Consider the following 23,901-nt stretch of genomic DNA (forward strand, 5'->3'; position numbering starts at 1 on the left):
GCTCTGTGTTCATTTCCATGTATTACTTACAGAGCTGCCTACAGCTGCTTAAATTTCACCACCACTTAAAAATCCTTTGAACCATATTATAGTCACGGGGTGAGTTATTTTGGGTTATGACTTTTTTTTCTTTTTTTAACAAAACTGTCTGATATTAGGCACATATTGCTTGATTTAAATAAACATTGGAGAAGATTTATGTATTCCAGTTCAGGATACACATCCAAGCCAATACTTTCTCTCACATATATAAATATAAATAGAAATAAGTCCATATTAATCTCAAATAAAAATAGAATGGTGATACTAATTTTAGTTACATTGTTATTTGGCTGGCTTTGATCAATTCTTTCTTTCCTTTTCTTTCTTTCCTTTCTTCTTTCCTTTTCTTTCTGAAAACACCAATAAAGATGTCCTAAATCTCATCTAAAGTGAAATGGATTTTTGGGAGCTAGTTCGTCATTCTACCAGCCTTTTCCCCCAAGGGAACTGAAAACTGAAGAACTCCTCTTATGAAGAAGATCAAAAAGTTCCAGAAGACTGAAGCACACCTTTCCCTCACAGTTACTTCAATGCAGTTTAATAAATCCCTTCTATAGAAGCTGTTGAGGGTGAACCTACAAAAGGTTCTTAACTTTTTCTCTGCTGGACACCTCTTTTTATGATTGAGGTAGGAGAGAGGCTGTTCTTGCTCTCTCATATCATTTTCACATAAGTGGTATAGTAGCACAGCAAGCTACTTTTTCAAACTGTTTCAAATATAAGATGTCTTTAAAACCTACTAAAAAATCTTATTTCCAAAACCTTGACTCCCATCTGCTATTTCAACTCAGGACTGCAGGAAAGAAGTGGATGTTCTGGACAGTCATTGTGTTTTGCATTTCAGTGGGCTTAGGTTTGCTGTGATCACTTGAAAAGATTTCTAAATAGCTCCGTGAGAATCTAGGAAATACTTAGACAAAACATCAGCACATTATGTGCTTAATAAGTGCAGCTAATACTTAGCAATTTGGTATAGTGTTCTGATTTTGTTAGCTTCATCACCGTTTTCACAGGAAGCTGTCTTTGAAAAAAATTACCACAGAAAACAGTAGTAATACCTATTACTGGAAATAAAGTCTGGAGGTGTATCTCCTGCTCAATTTTCTTTGGCATATTTAGGGTTCAGACTTCCTTTAACTTGGCAAGCCTGGGCAAGGAACACTTATCCATGTGCGTGCAGTACATTCACTCCCATATAATTACTTTTTGTTAATGCTCTGAAATAATTTTCTTTCATTTTAACATAGTCTCCAGTCCTGCAGACATCCAAGCACATGAATAACAGACTCCTAACTTCAATCAGATTACAACTGGGAATAAAGTACTTAGCCATGTGCAGCATCTGGTTGCAGAATTAAGATCATCCATCTCTTGGGTCTTCCTAGGAAGCTGTAGTATGAGATATGTGCATGTGGATGTGGGGTTCATGCAATGGGGCTGCTTTACCTAAGATGAGCAAAAATATTTTAGAATTCATAGGGCAATCCACACAGGTAATCCAGCAGCTCCTGCAGAAAGTATATCTGCTCCAACAATCACACTATTCACACACTGTGGCATTTGAAGGGGGAAACACAGTCTGTTTAGGGAGTTCATTAACAGTTCAGGCTAAAAGGAAATGTGAGTCTATGTGTTTCATCAAAATCAAGGACTTCTTTATAAATATATATATATCACCTTAAAAAATACATTGCATCTGATATTTGAGAGAGGACAGCATTTTGCAAGACCACTATTCACTGAGCTTTACTCAACTGTCTTGAAGTTTGATTTCTTTGATGTCTACAAGTTTCATTTCTTCAATGTGTACATAGGCTCAGAACAGGGCATGATGTTAAAAACTTTACTGTAGTATGTCACGCTTTAACCTAAATGCCTCATGAATTATCTCATGTATTTTTCTATGTCCACACACATTTATAGGATGTGTATATTTTCAGCAGTAAAGGCATTTTCCAGTATTTTGCTAAGTACATTAAAAGCCTATTTTTAAATTTATAAAAACATTTTAAATTAAAAAAAAAAAGACCCTACATTTTAAGCTGTTATTAGAAGAGGTAATGAACTTAATATGCTGATGTAAAAAGGGAAAATAGAAGACTTTTCTGAGTGTTTCTGAATGTTGTTTTTAGCATGTTATCATTAATGTATTAAAACATGTATAAAAATGCATTAAAGGATCAGGAATATTTTTCTGCAGGTACTTAGAACCTAATAAATAATGAATGTGATGATTAACTACATGGGCAGAAGTACAGAGCATTACCAAGGAAAAAAAACTGCATAAAACCCGGCCTTTGAATGGATACGCACCGTCGTCTTTAATACTTAAAAACCCACTTGAATATACTCAGTTGTGTGTGAAGAGAAAACAAAAGAAGCAAGCGTGCTTGAATTAATATTATATTTTCAAATGAAACATTTAAATATTGCCAGGAGCGGGGTGGAGGGCGCCGCAGCCAGCGGGGCAGAGCGCGGCCGCGCTCCTCAGCGCTGCTTGAGCAGCCACAGAGGCTTGTGCAGGTCCAGAGAGCTGAAGTACGACCACCACCAGGGCTTCTCCCTGCCTGCCGAGCCTCCCCGAGCCTCGGGCTGCCTGTGCTGGGCGTGGGGGTCAAACAGCTCCAGCGGGTCCCGCGGGTCGTGCGCGTCCTCCATGGAGCGGCGCAGCAGCTTGCTGGGCCAGGCCTCGGCGGGCCGCAGGACGAAATCCACGCGCCCGGCCTGCTTCATCCTGGCAGGAATGGTCACCCTCTTCATCACCCGGCTGTAGCCCGGCGCCTGGGCGCTGACGATGTACGTCCCCGCGGGCAGCAGCCGCCAGTAGTCTCCGTCGGCAGCTTGGGGAAGGCAAAGCACAGCACAGCCCGGCTCAGCTGCAGCCGCCTCGCGCCATGGGCACACGCACGGCCCGCACAGCTAAGGGCAGGCCCTGGGTGTTGCTGTTTGCTAGGAGTGGGGAATAACAGCAACACACTTCTTCTTGGGCAAAACAAACACTTTAGAGAAACCCAACCTACATTTGTAGACCGGTTTGTGAATCTAAGCAGGATAGCAGTTCATTGGACAACAGCAGAAAACATTCTGTGTCATGTACATCAGCACTGTCCCACGGTCAACACCAGGTGCTGTTCTATGTTTATTAATTTCTTTCTATTTGGAAGACAGCTATCATCCTGAGAAAGAATCCACACCAGAGCTGGGAAAGCCTCACAGCCTGAGAAGGAAGCTCAGAGCCTGAGAAAAGGCCTGGCTGAAATTTGCTGAGCAGTGTCCACACATGGGAGCAGCTCAGATTTTGGAAAATATTTGAAGGCAAATTCTAGATGACGGGAAGGGGCTTTGCCTGTGAAAACCTGGCCCTTGGGAGCTAATGGAGTAAAATTCACATATAAAATGGCAGTTAACTGCTGTTCTGGTATCACAGGGAAGAGATGCTTTCCTTCATCCTGCTTTTCCCAAGTGTACAAGGAATAACTCCCAAAGAAATTAATTTAAAACTGTGTGAAACTTAAGAAAGTGAAATCAGAATCCAGTCTGCAATATATATACACATATATATATATTTAGAATGTCTAAAGAGCTAAGAAATCCCTTTTTTATTAAATTACATTCAATTACTTTGCAGACATTCTTGCATGTAAGTCTATGGAGCTGGAACTACAGCTGGTATAAATTGCCATTAGTGTAAAATGGGTGTAAATTTCCTCCAGCTGAAGGTTAGACCCTTTAGGCAAAAGCAGGGAGCCTTAAAACTGAAAAATTTATTCGTCATTTTATATTTCCTTTATTTTGAACGGCAAGTCTCTTAGCTCAGTGAGTGTTGCATTAATACTATTTTCTTGTGGAATTTCTTCGTTCTTTTTAACGCTAAAATCACAAAAACTTTTTAACCATATGACATTTTTAACCCCACCTAACTCAGAACAAATACTCTTTCCTAGAGTGTAAACATATTTTTATTTAATTTTTATTCCTTTAAAGGTCCACTGCCAATGGGAAGCCACTGTCTGGGAAGAAGTTTGAAAAAGACCCTAATTGATGCCAGAGTCTCCCACCAGCCTCAAGAATCTCCATCATCTCCCCTATTGTATCCCCTCTAGTACTAGTTTTTTGAAAGCTGGAAAACATCCACTACATTATAAGCCATTCTGGCTTCCTAAATTGATTCAACAACTCTCATTAGAGCAAAATGTAACCATTCATATCTTCTATTTTGCACTACTATGGCCTACCCTGTTCTCACTGAAATCAATAATAAAAAGAAAGCATTGATTTCAGTGAAAGCCTAAGAGCTCAGAACTTTATGACTGTGAAAAGTAACAGTTGTATATGCTCCAATACATGTTTATCAGTTGGTTACTGGTATTAAGTGAACATAATTTTAAGTTCTAATAATAGCTGTACAAAAATTGCACAAATTTATGTGTTTCTACATGAACAAGAAATGTTGTTGACCCTTCAATTTCTGCAATTATTCTAGTTGTGAAAATCAGAGAGGATCCTATTGTACTACCTACACCATGCTCACAATACCTCAATTAACTAACGTATTCCACCAAGGCTCCAGATCTCTGCATGCTGAGTTACAGCCTCTGAGCAGAGCTGTTGCCATATTCCCCCAAACACTGGCTTTGGTGGACAGCAGACTGTTCCAGGTGAAATTTTCCACATCAAGAACTCCATCATCCCAGAGACAAGACAGATTTAGCAGCCAGCTTGACATGCCTTCTCTCTTCTTCTAGAAGAGAACTCCCACCTGAACCTTCAGTTTTTCATTGAGGTGCTGTTTCTACCAAACATGACAATACTTTTGCAGGTTAAGCTCTCAGTACTTTCACTCTACCCCAGGAGAAACCTTAAACTAAAAATCTTACCTGTGGTGACATCATGCTGAATGCCCCTGACTGAAATACGAGCATTTTTGATTGGGTTGCCAAACTTATCAGACACAATTCCTTTTATCCCCCGATGAACCTGGCAAAGCAAAGCAAAGCAAATTTAGATGGGAGTCACTTATTACAATTCCACCTCCTCATCACAAGGAAACCTTTGTAGAGAGGAAACAATTGTCAAAAAGTTCAACCATCTAGAGGCTTTCAGGAGATAATGTCCTTTCAGATCACATTCCCTATTTAGGGAGGTCCAAGGGGACTGAGGGAAAGGGATAATGGAGCCAGAGCTTTTTTGGGATAGGTATGTGGCTCTGCATCGAGCACAAATCACTGGCACCTCATGGTCTGACCACAGTATTTAAGGACTGTTTCTGAATGTCTGCCCTGGACACAGAACCACAAAGAAATGAAAAGTTAAAGCTTTCAAAACCAGTGTGATGCTCTGAACACAATGAGAAGGCATCACTTCAGGTACTTGTGGCTCATCACCACTCTGCTGCCTACACTTCACTGCCTGTCAGAATGTCATGACAGCAGTGTGTATGATACCAATTTCCTCTTCTCTACAAGCACAGAACTGAGCTGCTTGAGCTGCTGAGAAATGTGCTTGGTGACAAACTGAAGAGCAATGTGAATTCTGTCATACAAGGAGGTGGACAAACAGTTGTATTGGAATAAAGTTTAAAAAATAGAAAAAAATTTTGAACTATTAAAACATTAAATCTCTTAAAGGTTCTCTTTTTACAGTATACAAAATTTAAAATATTTTATATCTGGAAACCTATATGACCTTTTTAAGTGAAAAATAATTTCATTTTGATTTTTTCTCTGAACAGCTACCACCAACTTGAGTTGTTTGCTTGATTTCCTCACTTTCTTTTTTCTCTTCCTCTCACTTTCCCTTCCCCTTGTCACAAAAGAATGGAAAAATACCACAAAGCATCAAAACAATGGGAAAAACATATTTGCTTTTCTATTGGAATATAAAGATGTTTAAAAATAACCATTAAAGTATCCAACTTTACAGTAATTGATAATACAAAGCTTGAAAAAAAAAAAGTCTAAACTAGTGAGAGCAGTTTTTAATCTAAGGTGGGACTGTGTTGTCACTACTCTTGTTAAGCAGCTGTTCCATTCTGAGTGAAGCTATTCAGGTTTAGGAAGGTTTAGGAACAACTCAATATAAGGATTTGAAAATTATCCCTTATAATGAAGCACTGTAATTGGCTTTTCAGCATGAACTTGGGGATTTGTCATATGGATAGAGTAAATATGGTCAGAAGAGTCATCTCAGACTCAAATTCAATTTACAATGTAGACATACTCAAAGTTGTATGACCTCATTCCATTTCAATAATAATTTTGCAATTATAACATGACAGGATAAAAATGACAAAAATGAAATTTCTTTGACCATATTGCTTTGGTTTGCTATTGTAAATTTACTATATTTCATTTTTCCTCAAATTGGTGTCACGAGTTGAGAGGGGTGTTTTGATATTGCTTCTGATGGGGGAACAGAAGAGCGTTTAGGAAAATGAATTCTACTTCTGTGTGTTAAGGCAAGTAGACTTGTACACAGACCAAACAGCCTGGTATATATCAGAATAAGAAAAGTTTGAATTGGTTATGGCAGATTTAATCCTTATCAGGGGTAATTCAGTCATCCTTATCTGCAAAGTTGTTTTGCTTACTGCCCTGCATTTACTCAAAAAGCTTTTCCGGCACAGACTTCTACAGTATCTCACACTATAAAATCTTTACATCTTGAAGACTTCAATTGTAATATATATGGATTTAACCCAGCTCCATTTGGATTCACTAAAACTCATTTTCATCAGACAGCTGTAAAACGAAATGAGTTTGGTGGTCTGTACTGTAGACTTTATTGAATGATAATACTTACCACAAGTAGCAAGAGGTTGCTTAGAAGGGCCATAAAAACACTCCTAACAATTTTAAATTACTGCATACTCTATCAAAATAAGGCATGACAGAAAGCTAATCTACTAATGGCTGAGAGAAAGATGAGCAAGTTCTGTTTCTGTGCTCACTTACTTATTGTCAGTGAGGTATTTGTTTTGCTGAGCTTAAAACTATTATTAAAAATGACATTTAAGTGGTATGTTTTAATGCTCAGAGACACACAGTTCTTTAGAAGATTTGGCTTCAGATATTTAATAACTACTTTCATAAGGAAATCAAGATGGAAAGTGTGCAAATGGAATTTCTACCAAGATTTTAGCTGAATCTAAATTTCTTGCTGTGGGACAGTAAGGTTTGGAACACAAACATGGAACATGGAAAGGAAAATTTCAGGAAGCTCTCTGGAGAGCATATCTTGTTGCTTTAGTTTTCAGGTGGAAGGTTGATTCATGCTTTTCTGAATATTCAGGTTTTCTCTAGTGTTAAATTTTTGACAGTTGATGAATATTGTTGTCCAAAGTATTCACAGAAAATTCCCTTTCTCACTATTTTCAAGGCCTTTGCAGTCCTCAATCTCAATCTCTTCTGCAGCATAGACAAAATACCACCTGTGTATCCTGCTAGACAAACTGAGGCACTGGGACCCCTGGAGGAGTGTGGTGATAGATTCAGCATCATCTAACCAGGAAAGCAGCAAAGAAATTACTTTTGACAACAGAAGAAAAAGGAAAACAGAAAGCAAAAAGGTCTGTAGAAGCAGAGCAGTACCATTTCCATGTAATTCAGAAGGGCACCTTTGTTTTCATGCCAGATTGTAAACAGTTCTTCCTCCAAAGGAAACTTTTCACATCCTACCTCCACAGTAATTTCAAAGCAATTTGTGTGAAGGTAATTAAAATCTGCCATACCTGTAGGTTTAAAAAGAAAGAGGAGAGCACATGAACAGCCATGTAGCTTTTAACTGGAGCCTTGCTGTTGCAGTCAGCTGAATGCCATCCCCATGGGTGTGGGTTATTACACTGTAAAAACTGCTTGCTAATATATAAAAAATGTTCAACAAATTCAGAATTCTAAAAATTGCTTCAACTATAAATTAACTAATAACAAAGACACTTCTTTCAGGCAAAAAAGCACAATTTTACATTATTATTCACCTGGCCAATAAGCAGCAACAGAACAATAAAGAATGGTTAATCACAGTAATATATAATCTGCTGTATCAGAGGTGATTTTCAAGGGTCACCAGAACAGAAATGACCTTTTGCCATTATTATGTTCAAAACTGTTTCTGTACAAAAGACATTGGATATAATTTTGGGAAGAATGCAAGTCAAAGAGATCTAAACCTAATTCTCATACATGACCCAAAACTTTCCAAATGTCTAGTTTCAACAAAATTATTTGGGGATCCAGCTGAGTCCTATTGGAAAACACAACTGAAGCACTGATGAAAATTTACGAACACTGATATTTTATCCATGCCATTATTGAAGGAATTCTAAAGAAAACAAAATACTATCATTGGGGAAATCAAATTAATAACAGAAGCACAAATGAATTGAGTGTTTGTCTCTGCTGTAGTTGAAAAAAGAATTTATTTAAGCAGATGAGAAAGCAGCACATGCATAGTCTTCCAAGGTGAATTCAGATTCATGCTGCTAAGGAGTGAGAGCATAACATTAAGCATTTATTTCTACATGTCAGATTTGAAAACAAAAATATTATATGATATAACAAATTTGGCCCTTGCATAACTTGTTAATTTTCCTCAAGTCCCATTGGAGTTGAATGCATTCTATATTTTCTGCACAAAAACATTACCAACATAGATTTTACTACTTAAATCCCCTACAAATTATGTTTTGCAGGGTAGGACTAAGCAAACTGAAATGAATAAAATCATTTTGTTCAAACCCTGGTGTCTTGTAAAGGTCACATAGAGGTTTTACCTCACTTGATATGATGGTAAAGTGGTTTTACCTCCAGTGAAGCTGTACCACTCAGCACCATTTATAATTCCTCCACGTTTTACAAAGTTCCCACCACAGCGGAGCTCGGACCGGTCTGAGATGACAGGGTGTGCATCTGCATAGGCCTTAGCCAGCATTTTGAACACCTGCAACAGACAGGATTGAAATATGTTTGCTGCAACAAACTGAAAGCTTTGCCATTGCTGTTATTAACTATTGCTCTTGGGAGTCCAGACAATGAGCCACCCTGCGTGCTCGAGACTGAAGAAGGTGCAAGAGAGTTTCATTTGTCACTAAGAAATTCTGATTTATCTTCTTCTCTAGGGTTCTTCTCTGCAATCAAATATATTTATCCAGGGATAGCATATTAAATACCCGTGGATTTTTTGATACTTGGCTTCAATCTAACACCTGGGGCAGGAGCAGAGGACATTTTTGGTTGTCCCAGGTTTTTAAGTTTTAAAGTTGAAGTTTAGGCCTCCTTTAAGTTTGGTTTTAGTTTTGATATTTTTTAAAAAATCCTATATTACCTTCAGCCCTACTAAATCTTCACACTGAGTGTTGCTGCTTAAAATAGTCAGTGTCAATTTGCTTTGCACTTATCACTCACACAGGAAAACCTGCCAGTTTGATTTCAGAGACAGCTGCTTATGTGTGGGGCAGAAACCATTCCTAAAAAGTGAAGGATAGGATGTGGTGATGTAGGATGTCACCACTGATTTCCAAAGAGTGTTGTCACTGATGAAGAGCAGAGCAGTCACCACACAGAAAGGAACAGTGGCAGAACATGTAGTGAAGACAGAAGAAAGAACAGTTATCTGAAGAAACCATTTATTTGAATCATGCTCCTGTCCTTTTCCTCCAATGGTTATTCCAACTTTGCACAAAAATCCTCCCTCTCCTTTTTGTTTATTTGAACCTCATCTGCTAAGGCTAGACTCTCAGATTTCAACAATTAAATTGCAGCAGTTATCAAATGCTACTTGGTCCTACTATTCATTATCATGAGTCTCATTCCATATTCCTTAAGAAAACGTGTGCAAGAAGTTTGGTGGCTAAAATCCTAGTTTGGAAGTGATCCTAAAACTTTATCCTAGTGTTCTTAGCAAGGATAAAGACCAAAATGACAAAGCACACAACATGGATTAATATTTGTGATTGTCTTCAATAATCACACAGCTGAGCTAATTATGGGATCAGGTAGGTGACCAAGGAAAGGTGGAAAGAGTTTACTATGAGTGTAAAGACAATTTTCTGAAATACTTCTGATGACCAGACACTAAAAATCCAGACTTAATATAAAATGCTTTTGAAACTCCCTTAAGTTTCTATGTGGCAAAATATTGCTTGGACCAGAAAATTAAGTGTCCTTCAAAGTTTTGTTGAAAAAAAAATATATATTAGTTAAATATGTTAAGAAGAACTTTTATTGTCAATAGTTCAGTGCCAAGCTCAATATGCTTTATTTCTACAGGAATTTGGGTTCCAGTTCTGAACCTTCCATGGAAGGTATTTGATATAAAGTTTAGAAGGTGCCTATGTGAGTTAGGATTATGATCCTCACCTTTTACAAAGATATCTGCAGATGTCCTATTTCCAGTGACCAAGCCTCCTCTTGTTTCACACCAAGAGGCATAAGGCTTTTGCCTAGTGAGAGAAGTTCAAGTGAAAGAAGGCAAGTGATACTGAGTTCAAGTGAAAAAAGACAAATGGTAGTGAGAAGAGAAAGTGAGAATTTCAAAAGCAACTGAAATCTATTTAAAAAAAAAAAAAAAAGAAAAAAAGAATTATGCTTTAAAAAAATAAATTTAAAATTCCTGGACAACAATATGTTTATTATTATGTAAAAGCTAATGTATGACCAGTCATGGACCTCAAGGAAACTTAGATTTTTAGGTATAATACAGAGAGATAAAAAGGGGAAAACAGAGGAATCCTTGTGACTCTGGTAGTGTGAAGTTTCACTCAATAAAGTTGGGTCAGTGCTGTTGCCTCAGCCATCACTTTTACTCCACTGCCCATCATAGGTTGGGTTTTTTGCGGGGAGGGAAGGGAATGTTTAAACTCACCAGAGTTTAAACTTGACTTGGTGTGGATATTTCTGCTCTGGTGAGCAGAGGCATCAATTCTTCACTTTTAACACAGAGTGTTAAAACATCCACTCCACAGAACCCGAAATATGGGAAAGATTTTAATTAGGTGGGCTGAACCAGATGCAAGAATGTGAGTGTAAGGCCATGGTCCATCTTTGAGACTCCTTGCTCTCAGCCAGTACTGACCCAGGGTGTGGTGCAGGCCAAAAAGAGATTGGAAACCTGCAGTATCTTGGAGCAGAGGAAAGAGAGGATCCTTGTGCTTCCACACGTGCACCATGATGGACGCAGGGAGGTGGGAGCATAGATAGATTTTCAAATGGGGAAACATGGCTTGAATATATTTCTCAAAATTTTTTTTTTTAAAATGTGGCTATCATCTGCTCTGCAGCATTTCAACTTGTTCTGCAATTTTCCCTTTCCACAGAAAATGTAGCAGGCCAGCATTGAGAGCAATGATTATGGCCAATGTATAGCAGATAACCAAACTGCTGTATTTTGGCATGCAGGTTCCCTGACAGCAGCAGCTGTTGATCACATTACTTAAATGCAGGTCACTTCACAGGTACAGGTTTTATATCTTTCTGTGCAAAATTTAAAGTGACACTGACAGTGCTGTTAAGGTTTGTGTGATGAGCCATTTACAAAACTGGTTTTTCATTGAGGACATCCCCAACCCTCCCCTGTATGCTCTGAACTTCCAGATTTGTAGCCAAATTCCCAGACTGTGCAGTCACTGACTATACAGCAGTCACCTGTGAAGGGTTCCCTGCAAGCCAGGAGTGCCATTAGTGTTTGTCCAGCTGTGCACCATGCTGGGATGGAGCCCTTGGTCCATGTGGCTGCATCCTCTCACTCAAAATACACACACTGTCCCTGAGTGGAAATGATGGAAGGACTGCTGTATTCCATTCCAGGGGTGAACTGCTTAATAAAGCACACATGGCAATATTCCTTCACCACCTATGCATAGGCTAGCCCAGGCAGTGGGATGTGGAAGCACAATTTTATAATTTCCCCCAGTGCTCAGCAAGAGGTCCTGCAGCTTGCATTAGCACCCACCATTTATTTCTTACCCAGGCTTTTTGCTGTGCAGGGCTTGGTTAATTTTACTGCTAAATCATTTTCATACACACATAGTCAGCAGGCATTGTGCAGCTCAGAAGAAATGGATTGATACAGAAAATGTTTAAGAGTCATACATCTTTAAATATTTAATATGTGTTAGTGAGAACTGTCATTTCAGAAGAAGTCAGCCTAGAGATATGCTCAAAGATACAGGATGCTTCAAGTCAAAGATCAACTTCTGACTATTTTCAACTGCTCTTTGTTTATATAAAGAACCACTGTTCTTAAGAGGCCACAGACATTTTTAGCAGATGCTGGAAGGCTGAATAGCTGGCTGTTTTCCTGGTGGGCATGTCGGCAATGAATACTAGATTGAGGAAACCAAAGGGAAATAGGAAAGATGGCAAAAAATTTCACAGAAGATTTACAGTGAGTCCCAAATGAGAAACTTTCCAGGGACAAGAGGGGGAAACAGATCCCATTCCTCTGACCTGGAATAAATGCTACAAGGCTGCCACCATATGGCAAAGAGTCTTTTTCCTCCACTTCTTCTAGATTCCACAGGAAAATAACACTGCTGGTCAGGCTTGTTCCTTTTCTGTGTAAAAATATCACAGCCTACTTCCTTTAAAAATTAAAACTTGGATTTTCTTAATCTGTGCTTTATGAAACCATATTTGGCCTCCCAAAAGATAGGTAAATCTTTCAATACCAAGCTGATAGTGTGTAAACAATTCTATATCTTAAAGCACTTTAAGTAAGTGTATAAATCAGCGTCACATAATATTCTGAGTTGGAAGGAATCCACAAGGATCATCAACTCTAACTCTTAAGTGAAAGGCCTCTGTGGGGTTTAAACATTTGACCTTGGCATTATTAGCATAAGCTCTACCCAAATGAGCTGATACCATGTTATATATATGTATATAGACTTGCATTATGTATATACAGTGTTTTACTTTTTTTGACTCTTTTTTTATGTGTCTGAGTACTACTTAAACTCATAAAGAAGAAGGTGAAGAAGAAAGAGACTTCCATCCTAAAACTTCCATCTTGTTTTTTATATTGTTATATTCTAAAAAGTTACATTTTAAATTTTCTTCTATGTGATATCACACACTTTTATTCAAATTGCACGCTAGTGATCTTAGTTTTATTATTTAATTTTGGATGCCTTCCCCTGGCCTCAGGTTAAAAGTTGTGCTTTACTGAGGGTCAGTGCTTGTTAGCACAGAAAGTTTAAAATTCTCATTATCCAGGGTTCCAACGTCTACATATGTTATTTATTACACATTTAATACCTACATGCACATTTAATACATACACACACATTATCTAAATTAATCAAAGCTTGTTATTTATTAAATGATTCCATATTTCCACAAATGAAACCACATCCTAACCATGCAAAAATAACATTACCTTCTCATCAGGTGTAGGGGAGAACATCTTTTCTTCCATAGGGTGCCTTGAGTAGTCATAAGGATAGGTCACAACCAGCTCACCCCCATGGAGGCTGGCAGAGAGCACAAATGGGATGGATCTCAACCACTTCATGACTGCTTTTGTCTCAGGGGCCACCTGAAATCCAGGAGAAAAAAAAGAGAAAAAGCTGTGACTAGCCATGCATCCAAAGGGATTTTATCCTGGGCAGGATGAAGCCCAGTGGAGAAGAGACTGTGTTGAAAGAATATTGAAGCTTTTTGGCTCTTCCAGCCCCAAAAGTTTCTTGTAGCAGAAAATCAGTTTTCTCCAGGGAATGGATGATACATATTGTTCACTGTGGAAAAACTGGAACAAATTAAAAAAAAAAAAAAAAAGAGAGCAAATTTGTAAGAAGAAGAAACTTTTCATTACAGGGACATTTTCAAATGATGATGACAGTACTTTAGGCTGAAAAACTTGTGGCATTTTATCATTACTTGCCTAACTCCCTACCTAATTTCAATTCTGAATCAGCAAGATTGACTTTGAATGGATAAACCAGAACTGGGGGATAAATTTGCAGTTCTCATCACTTGTTGAAGATATGTTTGCTACCCTTGGGTCCAGGTTCATCTGTAAATAAATGAAAACTAATGCATGTAAAACACAGCACTGCCTGCGGTTTGCCTGCAGTGAACTGTGGCAGATATGTCACCAAATTTAGGGTTTTTTGACAGTCCCTCCTCAGTAACAGCGGCCAAGGGAGAGGGCAGCAGATTCCAGGAGCTGTTCAGGCCATGCAGAGGCTCCTTCAGCCCGTTTCTGAGCAGTTCTTTGTGGACCTGCTCGGGTGCTGGCTCATTCCTAGGGATAACAGTGGCATCTGGTGGCCGCTCCCTGCAAGCCCAAAATCACAGCAGTGCCCTTGGAGAGATGAGGCTCTTTTCTTTGCAGCTGGGGGAATTTACCTGAGGAGGGCAGAGACTGCTCATCTGGACCCTGCACAACTGCAGCTAAGCAGGGTTTATAAAAATAAGAAATATCTGTTGTGAATAACAGTCCAGCATCTATTTAGGGCTATTTTAGGGATTGCTCATCATCCTTTGCTTGTACTCCATCAGCTGTCAGAAAACCATGCAGCCAGGGATCCCAAAGGCCTAGTGACTAATAGTGTACAGGGAAAAACAAGAACAAACAAGATAAAAACTATCAAATCATCTGAAAAAAGCCCCTAAAGACCTACACATATTTGTGTTACAACAACAGTAATTCCTGTTTTGTTTGGATCAGTCCCTAATCTGCTATTGTTAAAAAAACCTTTGGAGATCCACAAACCCAGGTGTGGAGCAGAGAAAAACACTGTGAAGGTGCACCATGGATGTATTATAACTCCATCCATGAGGCAGAAAGCCAAGGAAAAAGCCATGTCCAAACATGGGTTTACCTGGAATGATTTTAGAAGGTATTGCCCTGTCCATTCCTGACCTAAGCAGGAGACTACCTCCCCACAAATGCCATAGTTTTTGACTGAGTCCTTCTAGTTTTTGGGTTTCTTTAAAGTGCCCTTCTGTAGCTATTGATCTGAACTAGGGCCTTTAGCCACTGCAAGTGTGAAAGGCTGTACCTTGTACTAGGGAAGAAATGGGATCCTGAGTTTCCCACTGCTGCCAAGTGAATCATTAAATCAGTGGTTTGGGATTAGTGAACACAAGCCAGTTTGTGCCACGGATCCCCAGGAGGAACAGGCCAGGTTCATTTTGTCTATCAGCCTGAATCTATGTGTCACAACCCTTTCAACTTTTCAACAAAAGGCAACTCAAAAAATGGGATGTAACAGGTGAAGTCTGATCAGCTATGGAACACACAGAATGCATTTTGCACACCAGAAACCTAACCAAGGCATTTTTACATAATAGGGAAGATTAAACACAGAGCTTCCAGGAATGGCATGACATGAAAAAAAAAAATTAAAAAGGCAGATAAAGGACATTCCAAAAGGAAAGGACTTTTTGTAGTCTCACACACCCCCTCACACAATGCAGAAGCAGAAGAAGAAAGCATCTCCCAGGCTTCCTGGCAAGAAACAGTGTCCAAAGAATGCTATCTGCACCAAAGTATTTGTTTTTCTGGCCTTTGTACAGTGTCTTGGGATGATCTAATCATGCTTTTTATCCCAGAAGTGCTTGGGACTGAACCAGCCACTTCCACCTGCACCCTGGGAGCTCCTCATGTGAGCCCATCTCTTCTCAAGAGAAGATCCCTTGTGGCTTGTAAGGAGCTGTAAGTGTCAGTGCCTGCCCCATGGATTGGGCACTTTGGGGTTTTCTCAGGGTGGCTGAGCACTGGAACAAGCTCACACCATCCAAATCCATAGCACCAGCACTCCTGAGGAGGTTGCTGCCCCAAAATCCCATCAGCTCTGTGCCCTGCTGCAGCTGCCCCAGCTGCTGCTGCCCAGCTTGACACAGCATCAGCTCTGCTTTCAAACAGCAGCCCTGGGCCTTGGTCAGATTCTTAAGTTGTTTCTGCAATTCAGTGGGCAAGAATAAAATGCATGGTTTTATTTGAGAGCTCCTGATTTCAGTCCTTCATCCTGATCAGCCAACTGGCTAAGCAGACACCTGCACAGGCCCCAAGACAGTGCTGTCTCACAGAGGCAGTGTCTTACTGAAGTGAATATTGTGACAAAACAGGACTTTCAATGGGGCTATTTTTATCCTAATAACATTTCAGTGACACAAGTGATTAAGACTTTAAAATGAGCATATTTTGGTTCAGCTCCCCTGCATGATAGCAATGATATCTATGCCATTCTGGCCTTTGACTTTTCCTTTAATGTGGGTTTTGTGGAGTTTAATTTCTTTTTTTTCTTTTTTTTTTTTTTCACCAGAGCTTTTGCTTTTAAGTTAGATGAGATCAATTTTAAAGTACCCATCTCACAAGAACAATTCAGAGCACAACTATAAAACATCTAAATTATTTCTTCATGAGTACAGAGAAGGGCCACTACCCTTTTTAAACCTGAATCTCATTTTTGTCGATTATACTGCAATTAGTTACTGTCTCCATGGCTTTCAAAGATTTCTTTTTTTCCCTTTTAAAAGCAGCCAGACTAATTTTCCTAAAGAGTATGCCAGCCTCCAATGGCATGCACTTCCGAATTTTGTTTGAACCAAGACAATTGAACTGACTATATTTCAGATGAAGCCTGAAGTCTGTCTGTCTGAGCCCTCAGACCACTTATTACAATAATTTATAAAAGTGGGAACAAAACAGGCTGTAGGAAGCCAGGCTTTCAGGGAGCAGGAGTTCTGGCTGAGAGCTTGCTTTCTGCTTCCTGATCTTTATACAAAGCCCTGCAACACTCAGGTAATTACTTTAATAAGGCAGGTAACAAACACCATTGAGTAAATGAAAGGGGAGAGGCTGGTGTTGAAATATGCAACTAATGCTCCTACAAGCACAAAGAAACACTGTTAAGAGCCATGGGTTTATTTGCCTGACAAAACTGAGGCTCATTAAGGAACAGTCGCCACTTACTGCCAGGTTTGTGAACCATAGGAAACTACATTCAGCAAGGAGATTTTTGTGGTGCCACCAAGGCCACAGGCCCACTGGTTCCCTCATTTGCCCAGTCAAGCATATGGATTTGGAGGTTTTTTGAGTGTTGTCTATGTGAGGACCAGCTTTGGGGCCAGGAGAGCACCTAGAAGTTCCCTAAGCTTTGGAGCTCCTCAGATGGCCACCTACTTCTTCTTTAAAAACAAGAAAAGGTTTGCAGGAGAAGTGATGTATTTGTAACCCCAGGTCTGCACCCACTGAGGCCGAGCTCAGGTGGGGAGGGGTGGTGTGCCAAGGTTCCCTGGTCCCTTGTCTGTGACAGAAAACCCAGGCTGATGCTGCAGCCAGGACAGAGCTGTGCTGGGAGCTGTGAGAGCAACGTTGGGCTGCCTCCACCCATCCCTCTATAAACTGCTGTGATACTACACAGCCTTTAAGAAAGCTAAATACATGGTTGTAGAAATGACTCCTGCAAGTGGCTGCCTGCTGTTGGAGCCCAGAGGCCTGGGAGGTTTGAACTTTCTTTGCTTTGTGATGCTGGTCCCCAGAAGAGCACTGCTTTTAACTTGGGACCTTGGAAAGGTTCCAGATTTGAGTAGTGGAGTTAGAGTCACAGATGTGTAATTAGAATAAAAATATTTCACATGGTAAAAGGTTTTTAAAGTACAGTAATAGGCAAGGGACCAGATGATGACCAGGTATTAACCCTTTCTGTCTTCCTTCTTTCAGGTAGTAGTTTTTGGTTGTATAGTTAGTGCTGCACTGCAGGTCACAGGTGTTTGGTTATTAAGTCAAAAGTATAAATAATATAGGTGTTAGTTCTTTATTAAATGTTTAGCTTTAAAAGGCCTTGTAACTAGCTTTTAGCTGGTAGCTGAAAGTGTTGCAGAACTCACTGTACTTTAGATAAAATTTAATAAATTACCAAGACTGAACATGAGAAAATTAATTTCCTTTGTGTTTTTAATCCTAATCTGAGTGAAAACAAAAAATAATAAAGACAAGCCACTACTTAAGTAACACAGTTAACCCATTACAGCCTGACACTGACCATCTCTCTCACATGTCAGCAGAAAAACCAGGACAGAAGCAGGACATGGAGAGGGAGGAGGTTAGAGCCAGGAAATCCAGAGTTAGAGAGCCTCTGGGCTGCACAGTGTGAGACAAGCTCACAGTTTGCACCAGGCACTGGCATAAAAATGGAGGTCAAAGGCATGTTTGTCCTTCCTCAGTGCTGCCTGGGTCCTCAACCCTGCACCTCTGGACACAGAGTGAGCACATGGCTGGAGGGAGATCTCCATCCTTTCCTTCCCATGTTGGAGCAGGGGAAGGGTCTGAGGAGCCCTCCCTCTCAGGTGGAAGGAGCACCACAGATAATGTGTGATGAACTGACCACAGCTCTCATTCTCAGTTCCTCTGCACCACAGGGATGAAAGCAGATACAGAATTCAGGTGCAAAATTAAGCCTGGGAAGAAGGCAGAGGTGGCAGGAAGGTGTTTTTAAGATTTCTTATTACTCTACTCTGATTTGATTAATAATAAATAAAATGGATGCAAATAATTTTCCTCAAGTGGAATCTATTTTGCCTCTGATGTTAACTACTGACCAATCTCCCCCTTTTTTTATCTCAACACAGGAGCTTTTAGTTGTATTTTCTGTTCCCTGTACTGCTGAGAGGGGAGTGATAGAGTGGCTTTGGTGAACACCTGGCATCCAACTAGGGAAAAACACCATAAAGGTGAATCAAAATCTCTCTGACTTTTCTCCTAAAATTGTTTTGTTCCCCTTCCAGCTATTTTCATTTGGCCTCAGGCTCTGCTCCACAGCTCTCAACCCCTCTTTACCATCTGAGACTCTGAACTCCACTTGCATTTACCAGCTCACTGTTATGTGCTATTATTCAGTCAAAAGTTGAAAACTTTCAAGCTTCTGACCTTATAACCATGAAGAAATTCAGTGCCAGGGGTTGGAATCTGTCATTACATGCAAAAATAGAATAAACTATTTGAGTTTAGTTATGGCAGAAATTAGTGGTCTAATACACTGTGCATTACTGAGGCTCTTGCAGCCTTTCCTCTTCCTATGCACATTATCCTGAGGAAATGAGGTGCTTTTATCTAGATTTTACTACTTGAAATGGGGTACCAGAACACTGGGGCAGCATCAGGGATGCCCTTGGGATTTAGACCTGGCTTTACATAAGACTACCTGCTGCAGAGCAGGAACCTGAGGTATGATCTCTAAAATCTGCTAACACAGATGCTGAAACAATCCTGTTCCCCACCTGTCTGAGGCTTTGTGCCAGCAATAAACATTGAATCTGAATATAATTAGTTTAAAAGTAGAAGAAAAGCAGGGTTCCCAATATCTGAACTACTGATTTAGATTCCTGTGATTCCTCTTTCAAGGGCAGCTAAGTTCCACTCAGAGCTGTGCTGGGGGCTGCTGGGCTCCAGCAGCACAGGTAGGGCTGAGTTTTGCATTCCTGATTTAACATTTAGCAGAGCTTAGTGATGATGAGTGTGAGGCCCTGTAGTGCTGCCTCCATCCTGCTCCCCCCCTGCAGCAGCAACTTTCCCTTCCACACCTCTGCAGCTCCACAAAATGTTTCCACTGCTCTGTATGGTTACAGTCTTTTATAAACATCCCCTCTTAATGAAGATGACACCCCACAGCTTTACATGCAGCCTTTGTACATTTCCCATGGCAGAAACTCCTATTGCATCAAACCTGTGCAGGGCTTGGTGCAATCACAACCAAATCCATAAAGGCTTTAACCAAAGATTAAAGTACTAATGGTAAATCATTATACACTTGTGACCCTCTCATAACAGTCATTATTCTTAATTTAAAGCAGCAAATTTCATATCATCCACACATTTTCCAAATTATTTGTGACACCTCCCTCTTTGGCCTCTTTGGCCAAGATTTTCATGCCAATTCTCATCCTGTCCACTCCCGTCCTATTTATAAAATCTGACTACAAGCAAATAACTTCAGAACAAGCAATCTCAGTCCCTTAATTCCTGAGCTGCTCTGCAGTATATATGATTAATGAACTGTGTAATTCATACCTTACCCCACCAGTAGGACTGTGGAATGGGGATGTGGTCCAGACGGGCCCCATGAATCCCAGCTCTTCTGTAAGCCTCGGATGTCAGATCTGGGAAATTTCTGTTCAGGTCCAAGTTCTGAGCTGTCTGTCGTCCAATGACCCATCCATTGTAACCAGCCCCCTATTTTGTCACACAGAAGCCAATTTCAGAATAGCTCCCTGCCTCAAAATAGCACTTTGTGGAAATTGACTAATCAAAGGGAAGTTTTAAAAGAAGTAAACTGAAAATGTCTGTACGGTTAAAAAACTCACGCTTATTAATTAATCACACTTTGTCCCCATGAATATTAATGCACTAACTAGCATTCAGGAAGTGTTTCACTCACCAGTGATGTGACTCATGAGAGGAACACAGGAGCCTCTTGCTCAGAGCAGCATGCAGGGTGGGTTAAAGGAGAAAAAGAAAATACAGCTGATGGCCCCAGATAGGATGAGGCAGAGTGCAATAACCCCAGACTAATACAGCAGACAGAGCTCACCACATAAAAATAGAGAAAGAAAGGTCTAGTTTCATGTTAGTAGTGGTAGAGAAAACAGAGAGGAAATAAGAATGTCAGGTAACAGATAATGGAATCTTAGTTTTCACAGGTCTCCATCAGACATGACTTGAGTTTTGAAAACTGCCATCCATTATGAAACTTTGACAGTACAGACAATATTCATATTGCATTATGCCTACAGTTTTAAATAGGAGGACATCATCATATTATTAAACTGCATTTCCCTATAAAATAATGTAAGTCGTTATAGTGAGTCAGGCATTTTGTTCTAGAACTGGTATCAGAGAGTGCTAAGTGGATGAAAAAGTAACAGTCATTCCCACATCATCACATACAGCCAGCAAAACTGACAAATATGGCTCTGATTTCCTCTTAGCTGTGTTCACATCATCTTTGGAAAGCAATGCACCACCAAAGCTACCTGGGATTCTGGCAGTCAGTTATCAGTGTTCCCCCCTTTACATGACACTCCCCTCCCAGTTTATAACAAAGCTTTTACCTCTTCTGCAGCCAGTTCATACCCATCAGGATTGAGTGAAGGCAGGAGATGAATTCTGGTGTTGTTAATCAAGGTCTGGATTCGAGGGTTCCCCAGAAGATATTCTGAACACAGATACTGTGCGAGGTATATCAGCAGTTCCTTCCCCACAACTTCATTTCCATGCATGTTGCCAATGTATTTAAATTCTGGCTTGACTGTGGAATGTGAAAGAATGAGATGCTTTATTTGATTATACCTGAGTGGCTTCCAAAATCAGATTAACCCAAGTTGCTTACTGATGAGTCAAAGTTTTGCTTATGCTAATTTCATGCACATATTCCTCCAAATAGCACAGCATTTCTAGGTGAACTTCTCTCCATTAAACACCAGTTCAACAACAGTTTAAATAGTGTGAAATAAAGTTAAGCCCAAACTATTAGGATTCCAAACCATAAGAGATGATCACTGCTCTGAGCATTTGCTAGAGTCATCATTAACAGAGAACAAAGGATGCTGAAAATAAAAATATCAAGCCATAGCTGGGAAAGAAGGAAATACAACCCTGACATCATGACCTACCTTGGGGTTTCAATGCGTTATCTTGTCACAGATCCTAGAAAGGACCTGCAGATGTGCAATACATTACCCCTCTATTTGGAAAAGAACTTGGTTTATGCATAAAAATGGGCTTTCAGGCTAAATAACCCTGAAATTGGCCCATTAGAAACACATAACTTTGCAATTCCCTGCAGTTATTCTATCAATTTCCATCCTTCCTTAGAGACTGATGGAAAGTAGAAAATAGGTGCACTTTGGAGACACTCTTTCCTGTCTACCCCTTCATCTTTGCCTTTGATCCTGGCCAGCCTTGAGCTCTAGACACTGGAGGGGCCCTGGCACAGAGCTATTATGCCACTTGCTCAGGCTGGCAAAATCTCCAGCTCTGGAGCTATTTCTACTTCCTTTTACGCTGTCCTGAGCAGCATGAAGCAACAGGTTTAGAGAAAAATGCTAGGAAACATGTTAAACCACCATCTTTTATCATGCCATATCACAATTTTCATTTAAAAGCCTGATTCATAGGCTATGTATTTTCCTGGCAAATGGAGTGCAAGCTTAAAAAGACACCTGCAACTTATTTTCTGTGAAAAAGAGACAAAGGGTGATAAGCCAGGAAAATACAGAGTAGGTCTTTGCTCTGTTAATGGCATCTACCGGGACCTGATTAAGTTTAGAGACACCTCAAAATATCTCTAGACCATGCAAGGCAGCACAGCTGAGAGTAAACAAAGTGACCAGTTTTTGCTGCCCTCTCTGAGTCCCCTGCAGCACAGCACACAGAGGACACAGCAGCCTGACCTGGGATCATAATCTCAATAAAGTGTTAGGTCAGGTGTAGTCCAGTTCTGTCACACTGCTGATGCTGGATCTCTCCTGGTCAGAAGCAATCTGAGGGTCTCAGCAAATGGCCAGAGCAATCCACCACATCTAGACATGGATAATTTTTGACCTGGGAATTAGTAACTGGAAAACAATACCTTATGCTACCCTAGAAAGTTATCTGCTTTGTGAAGAATTTAAAACAATTAAAAATCTGGCTCTTGCTGTCCTAGTGATGAAACTGCAAAACAGAGATTTGTAGTGTTCCCCTCTGCAGAAAATTTCTGAGGACTAATATCCTAATGTATATATTAGCATCTATTCATGGGCTATGATAAAATAAATTCCTGGTATCATCCACCTGTTACTCTGGCAGGTATAGCTCTGACATGAGTCTTTGCTCAGGAGGATTGTTTTCTGTGCTGAATCATCCTTTTTTAGTGTCAATGTCCTTCTCTATCTGAGGCCTTCTCAGAGGATTGGTGTATTTCAGGATGTGAAGGACAGGGAAGAAGTGCTAGATGAAAGGGGGGGGGCAAGTCAGTAACAGAAAAGTATCCCAAATTTGTATGCTGGGCACAAATAAATAACTGTGATATCACTGCAACCAATGATACAAGGAATAGCATTACCAAGCATGGTCATGCACAGAGCTCATAACAATAATAAATTGTTTCTGGATTGGAATTTCTACAAGGAATCATCGACTATCACTGTAACTCAGGAGCACAAGGGAGGAGAAATGTTTTGGAGCCCATGCTTTTTACAGTTTAAGTGATGTCCCAGTAAAAGGGCCTGTTTTCACTTGGATAATCTGGTCTCCTGATCAGCACTGTGTAACTCACGCAGTTCATGGTGTCCAGGCTTGGTAGAAAACTCAATCACAAAAAGATCCTTCCCCTCAAAACTGCGACCTATGCTGTAAGTGGTTGCAATGTGGGAGCACTTAGAAGCAGTCTTCTTCAGCGTGCTCACCATTTGGGAATAGGAATGGTGTTTGAACTGAATAAAAGTTGCTGGCAAGTCTGAAGGCAAATCTTCTTCAGCATCTACTTCCCCTGCAATGGAAAATCATAACACAGTGTTGAAAACCATAGTGCTCAGAGGATTGTATGAAAACCTGTCCTTTTATCAAATTATCTTTATAAGTAGAAGAATTACAGAAAATAAAGCTTCAATCAAAACCTTAAATGTATGTAGTACATCCCACACTTAATTGTGGCATGTTTTGTTTGCAAAATCCTATTAATGCATATGCACACTAACAAATATTTGTACAATTTCCAGTTAAAGCTGACTTTAGGCTTACTAGCTCATTTCAGTAACAAATTGTACAATTTTTCCCTAGAAATTTGGTGAATCATAATTTTTATGAGATGAATCTGTCTTCAGCTATCTGGATCTTCTCCATCCAAACAAAAATCTGTGACAATCATTAATGTGA

The 23,901-nt window shown here is 39.9% G+C and overlaps 1 protein-coding gene across 1 annotated transcript in view; it reads right to left on the reverse strand.

Annotated features, from left to right (window-relative positions):
• Window positions 1–2,341: 2,341 nt before the first annotated feature.
• CPZ (carboxypeptidase Z) overlaps window positions 2,342–23,901 on the reverse strand; it is a 34,980-nt gene continuing 13,420 nt past the window's right edge. The window contains exons 4-11 of the mRNA XM_079305315.1: window positions 23,303–23,515; window positions 21,096–21,292; window positions 20,056–20,217; window positions 13,417–13,575; window positions 8,844–8,979; window positions 7,632–7,771; window positions 4,920–5,019; window positions 2,342–2,882 (exon numbers count right to left, since the gene is read on the reverse strand). Coding sequence (XP_079161441.1) covers window positions 2,530–2,882; window positions 4,920–5,019; window positions 7,632–7,771; window positions 8,844–8,979; window positions 13,417–13,575; window positions 20,056–20,217; window positions 21,096–21,292; window positions 23,303–23,515 — 1,460 coding nt within the window. The 3' untranslated portion in view covers window positions 2,342–2,529. The remainder of the gene's footprint in view (window positions 2,883–4,919; window positions 5,020–7,631; window positions 7,772–8,843; window positions 8,980–13,416; window positions 13,576–20,055; window positions 20,218–21,095; window positions 21,293–23,302; window positions 23,516–23,901) is intronic.

Source organism: Erithacus rubecula (assembly GCF_903797595.1).
Source record: "Erithacus rubecula genome assembly, chromosome: 5".
NCBI lineage: Eukaryota > Metazoa > Chordata > Aves > Passeriformes > Muscicapidae > Erithacus > Erithacus rubecula.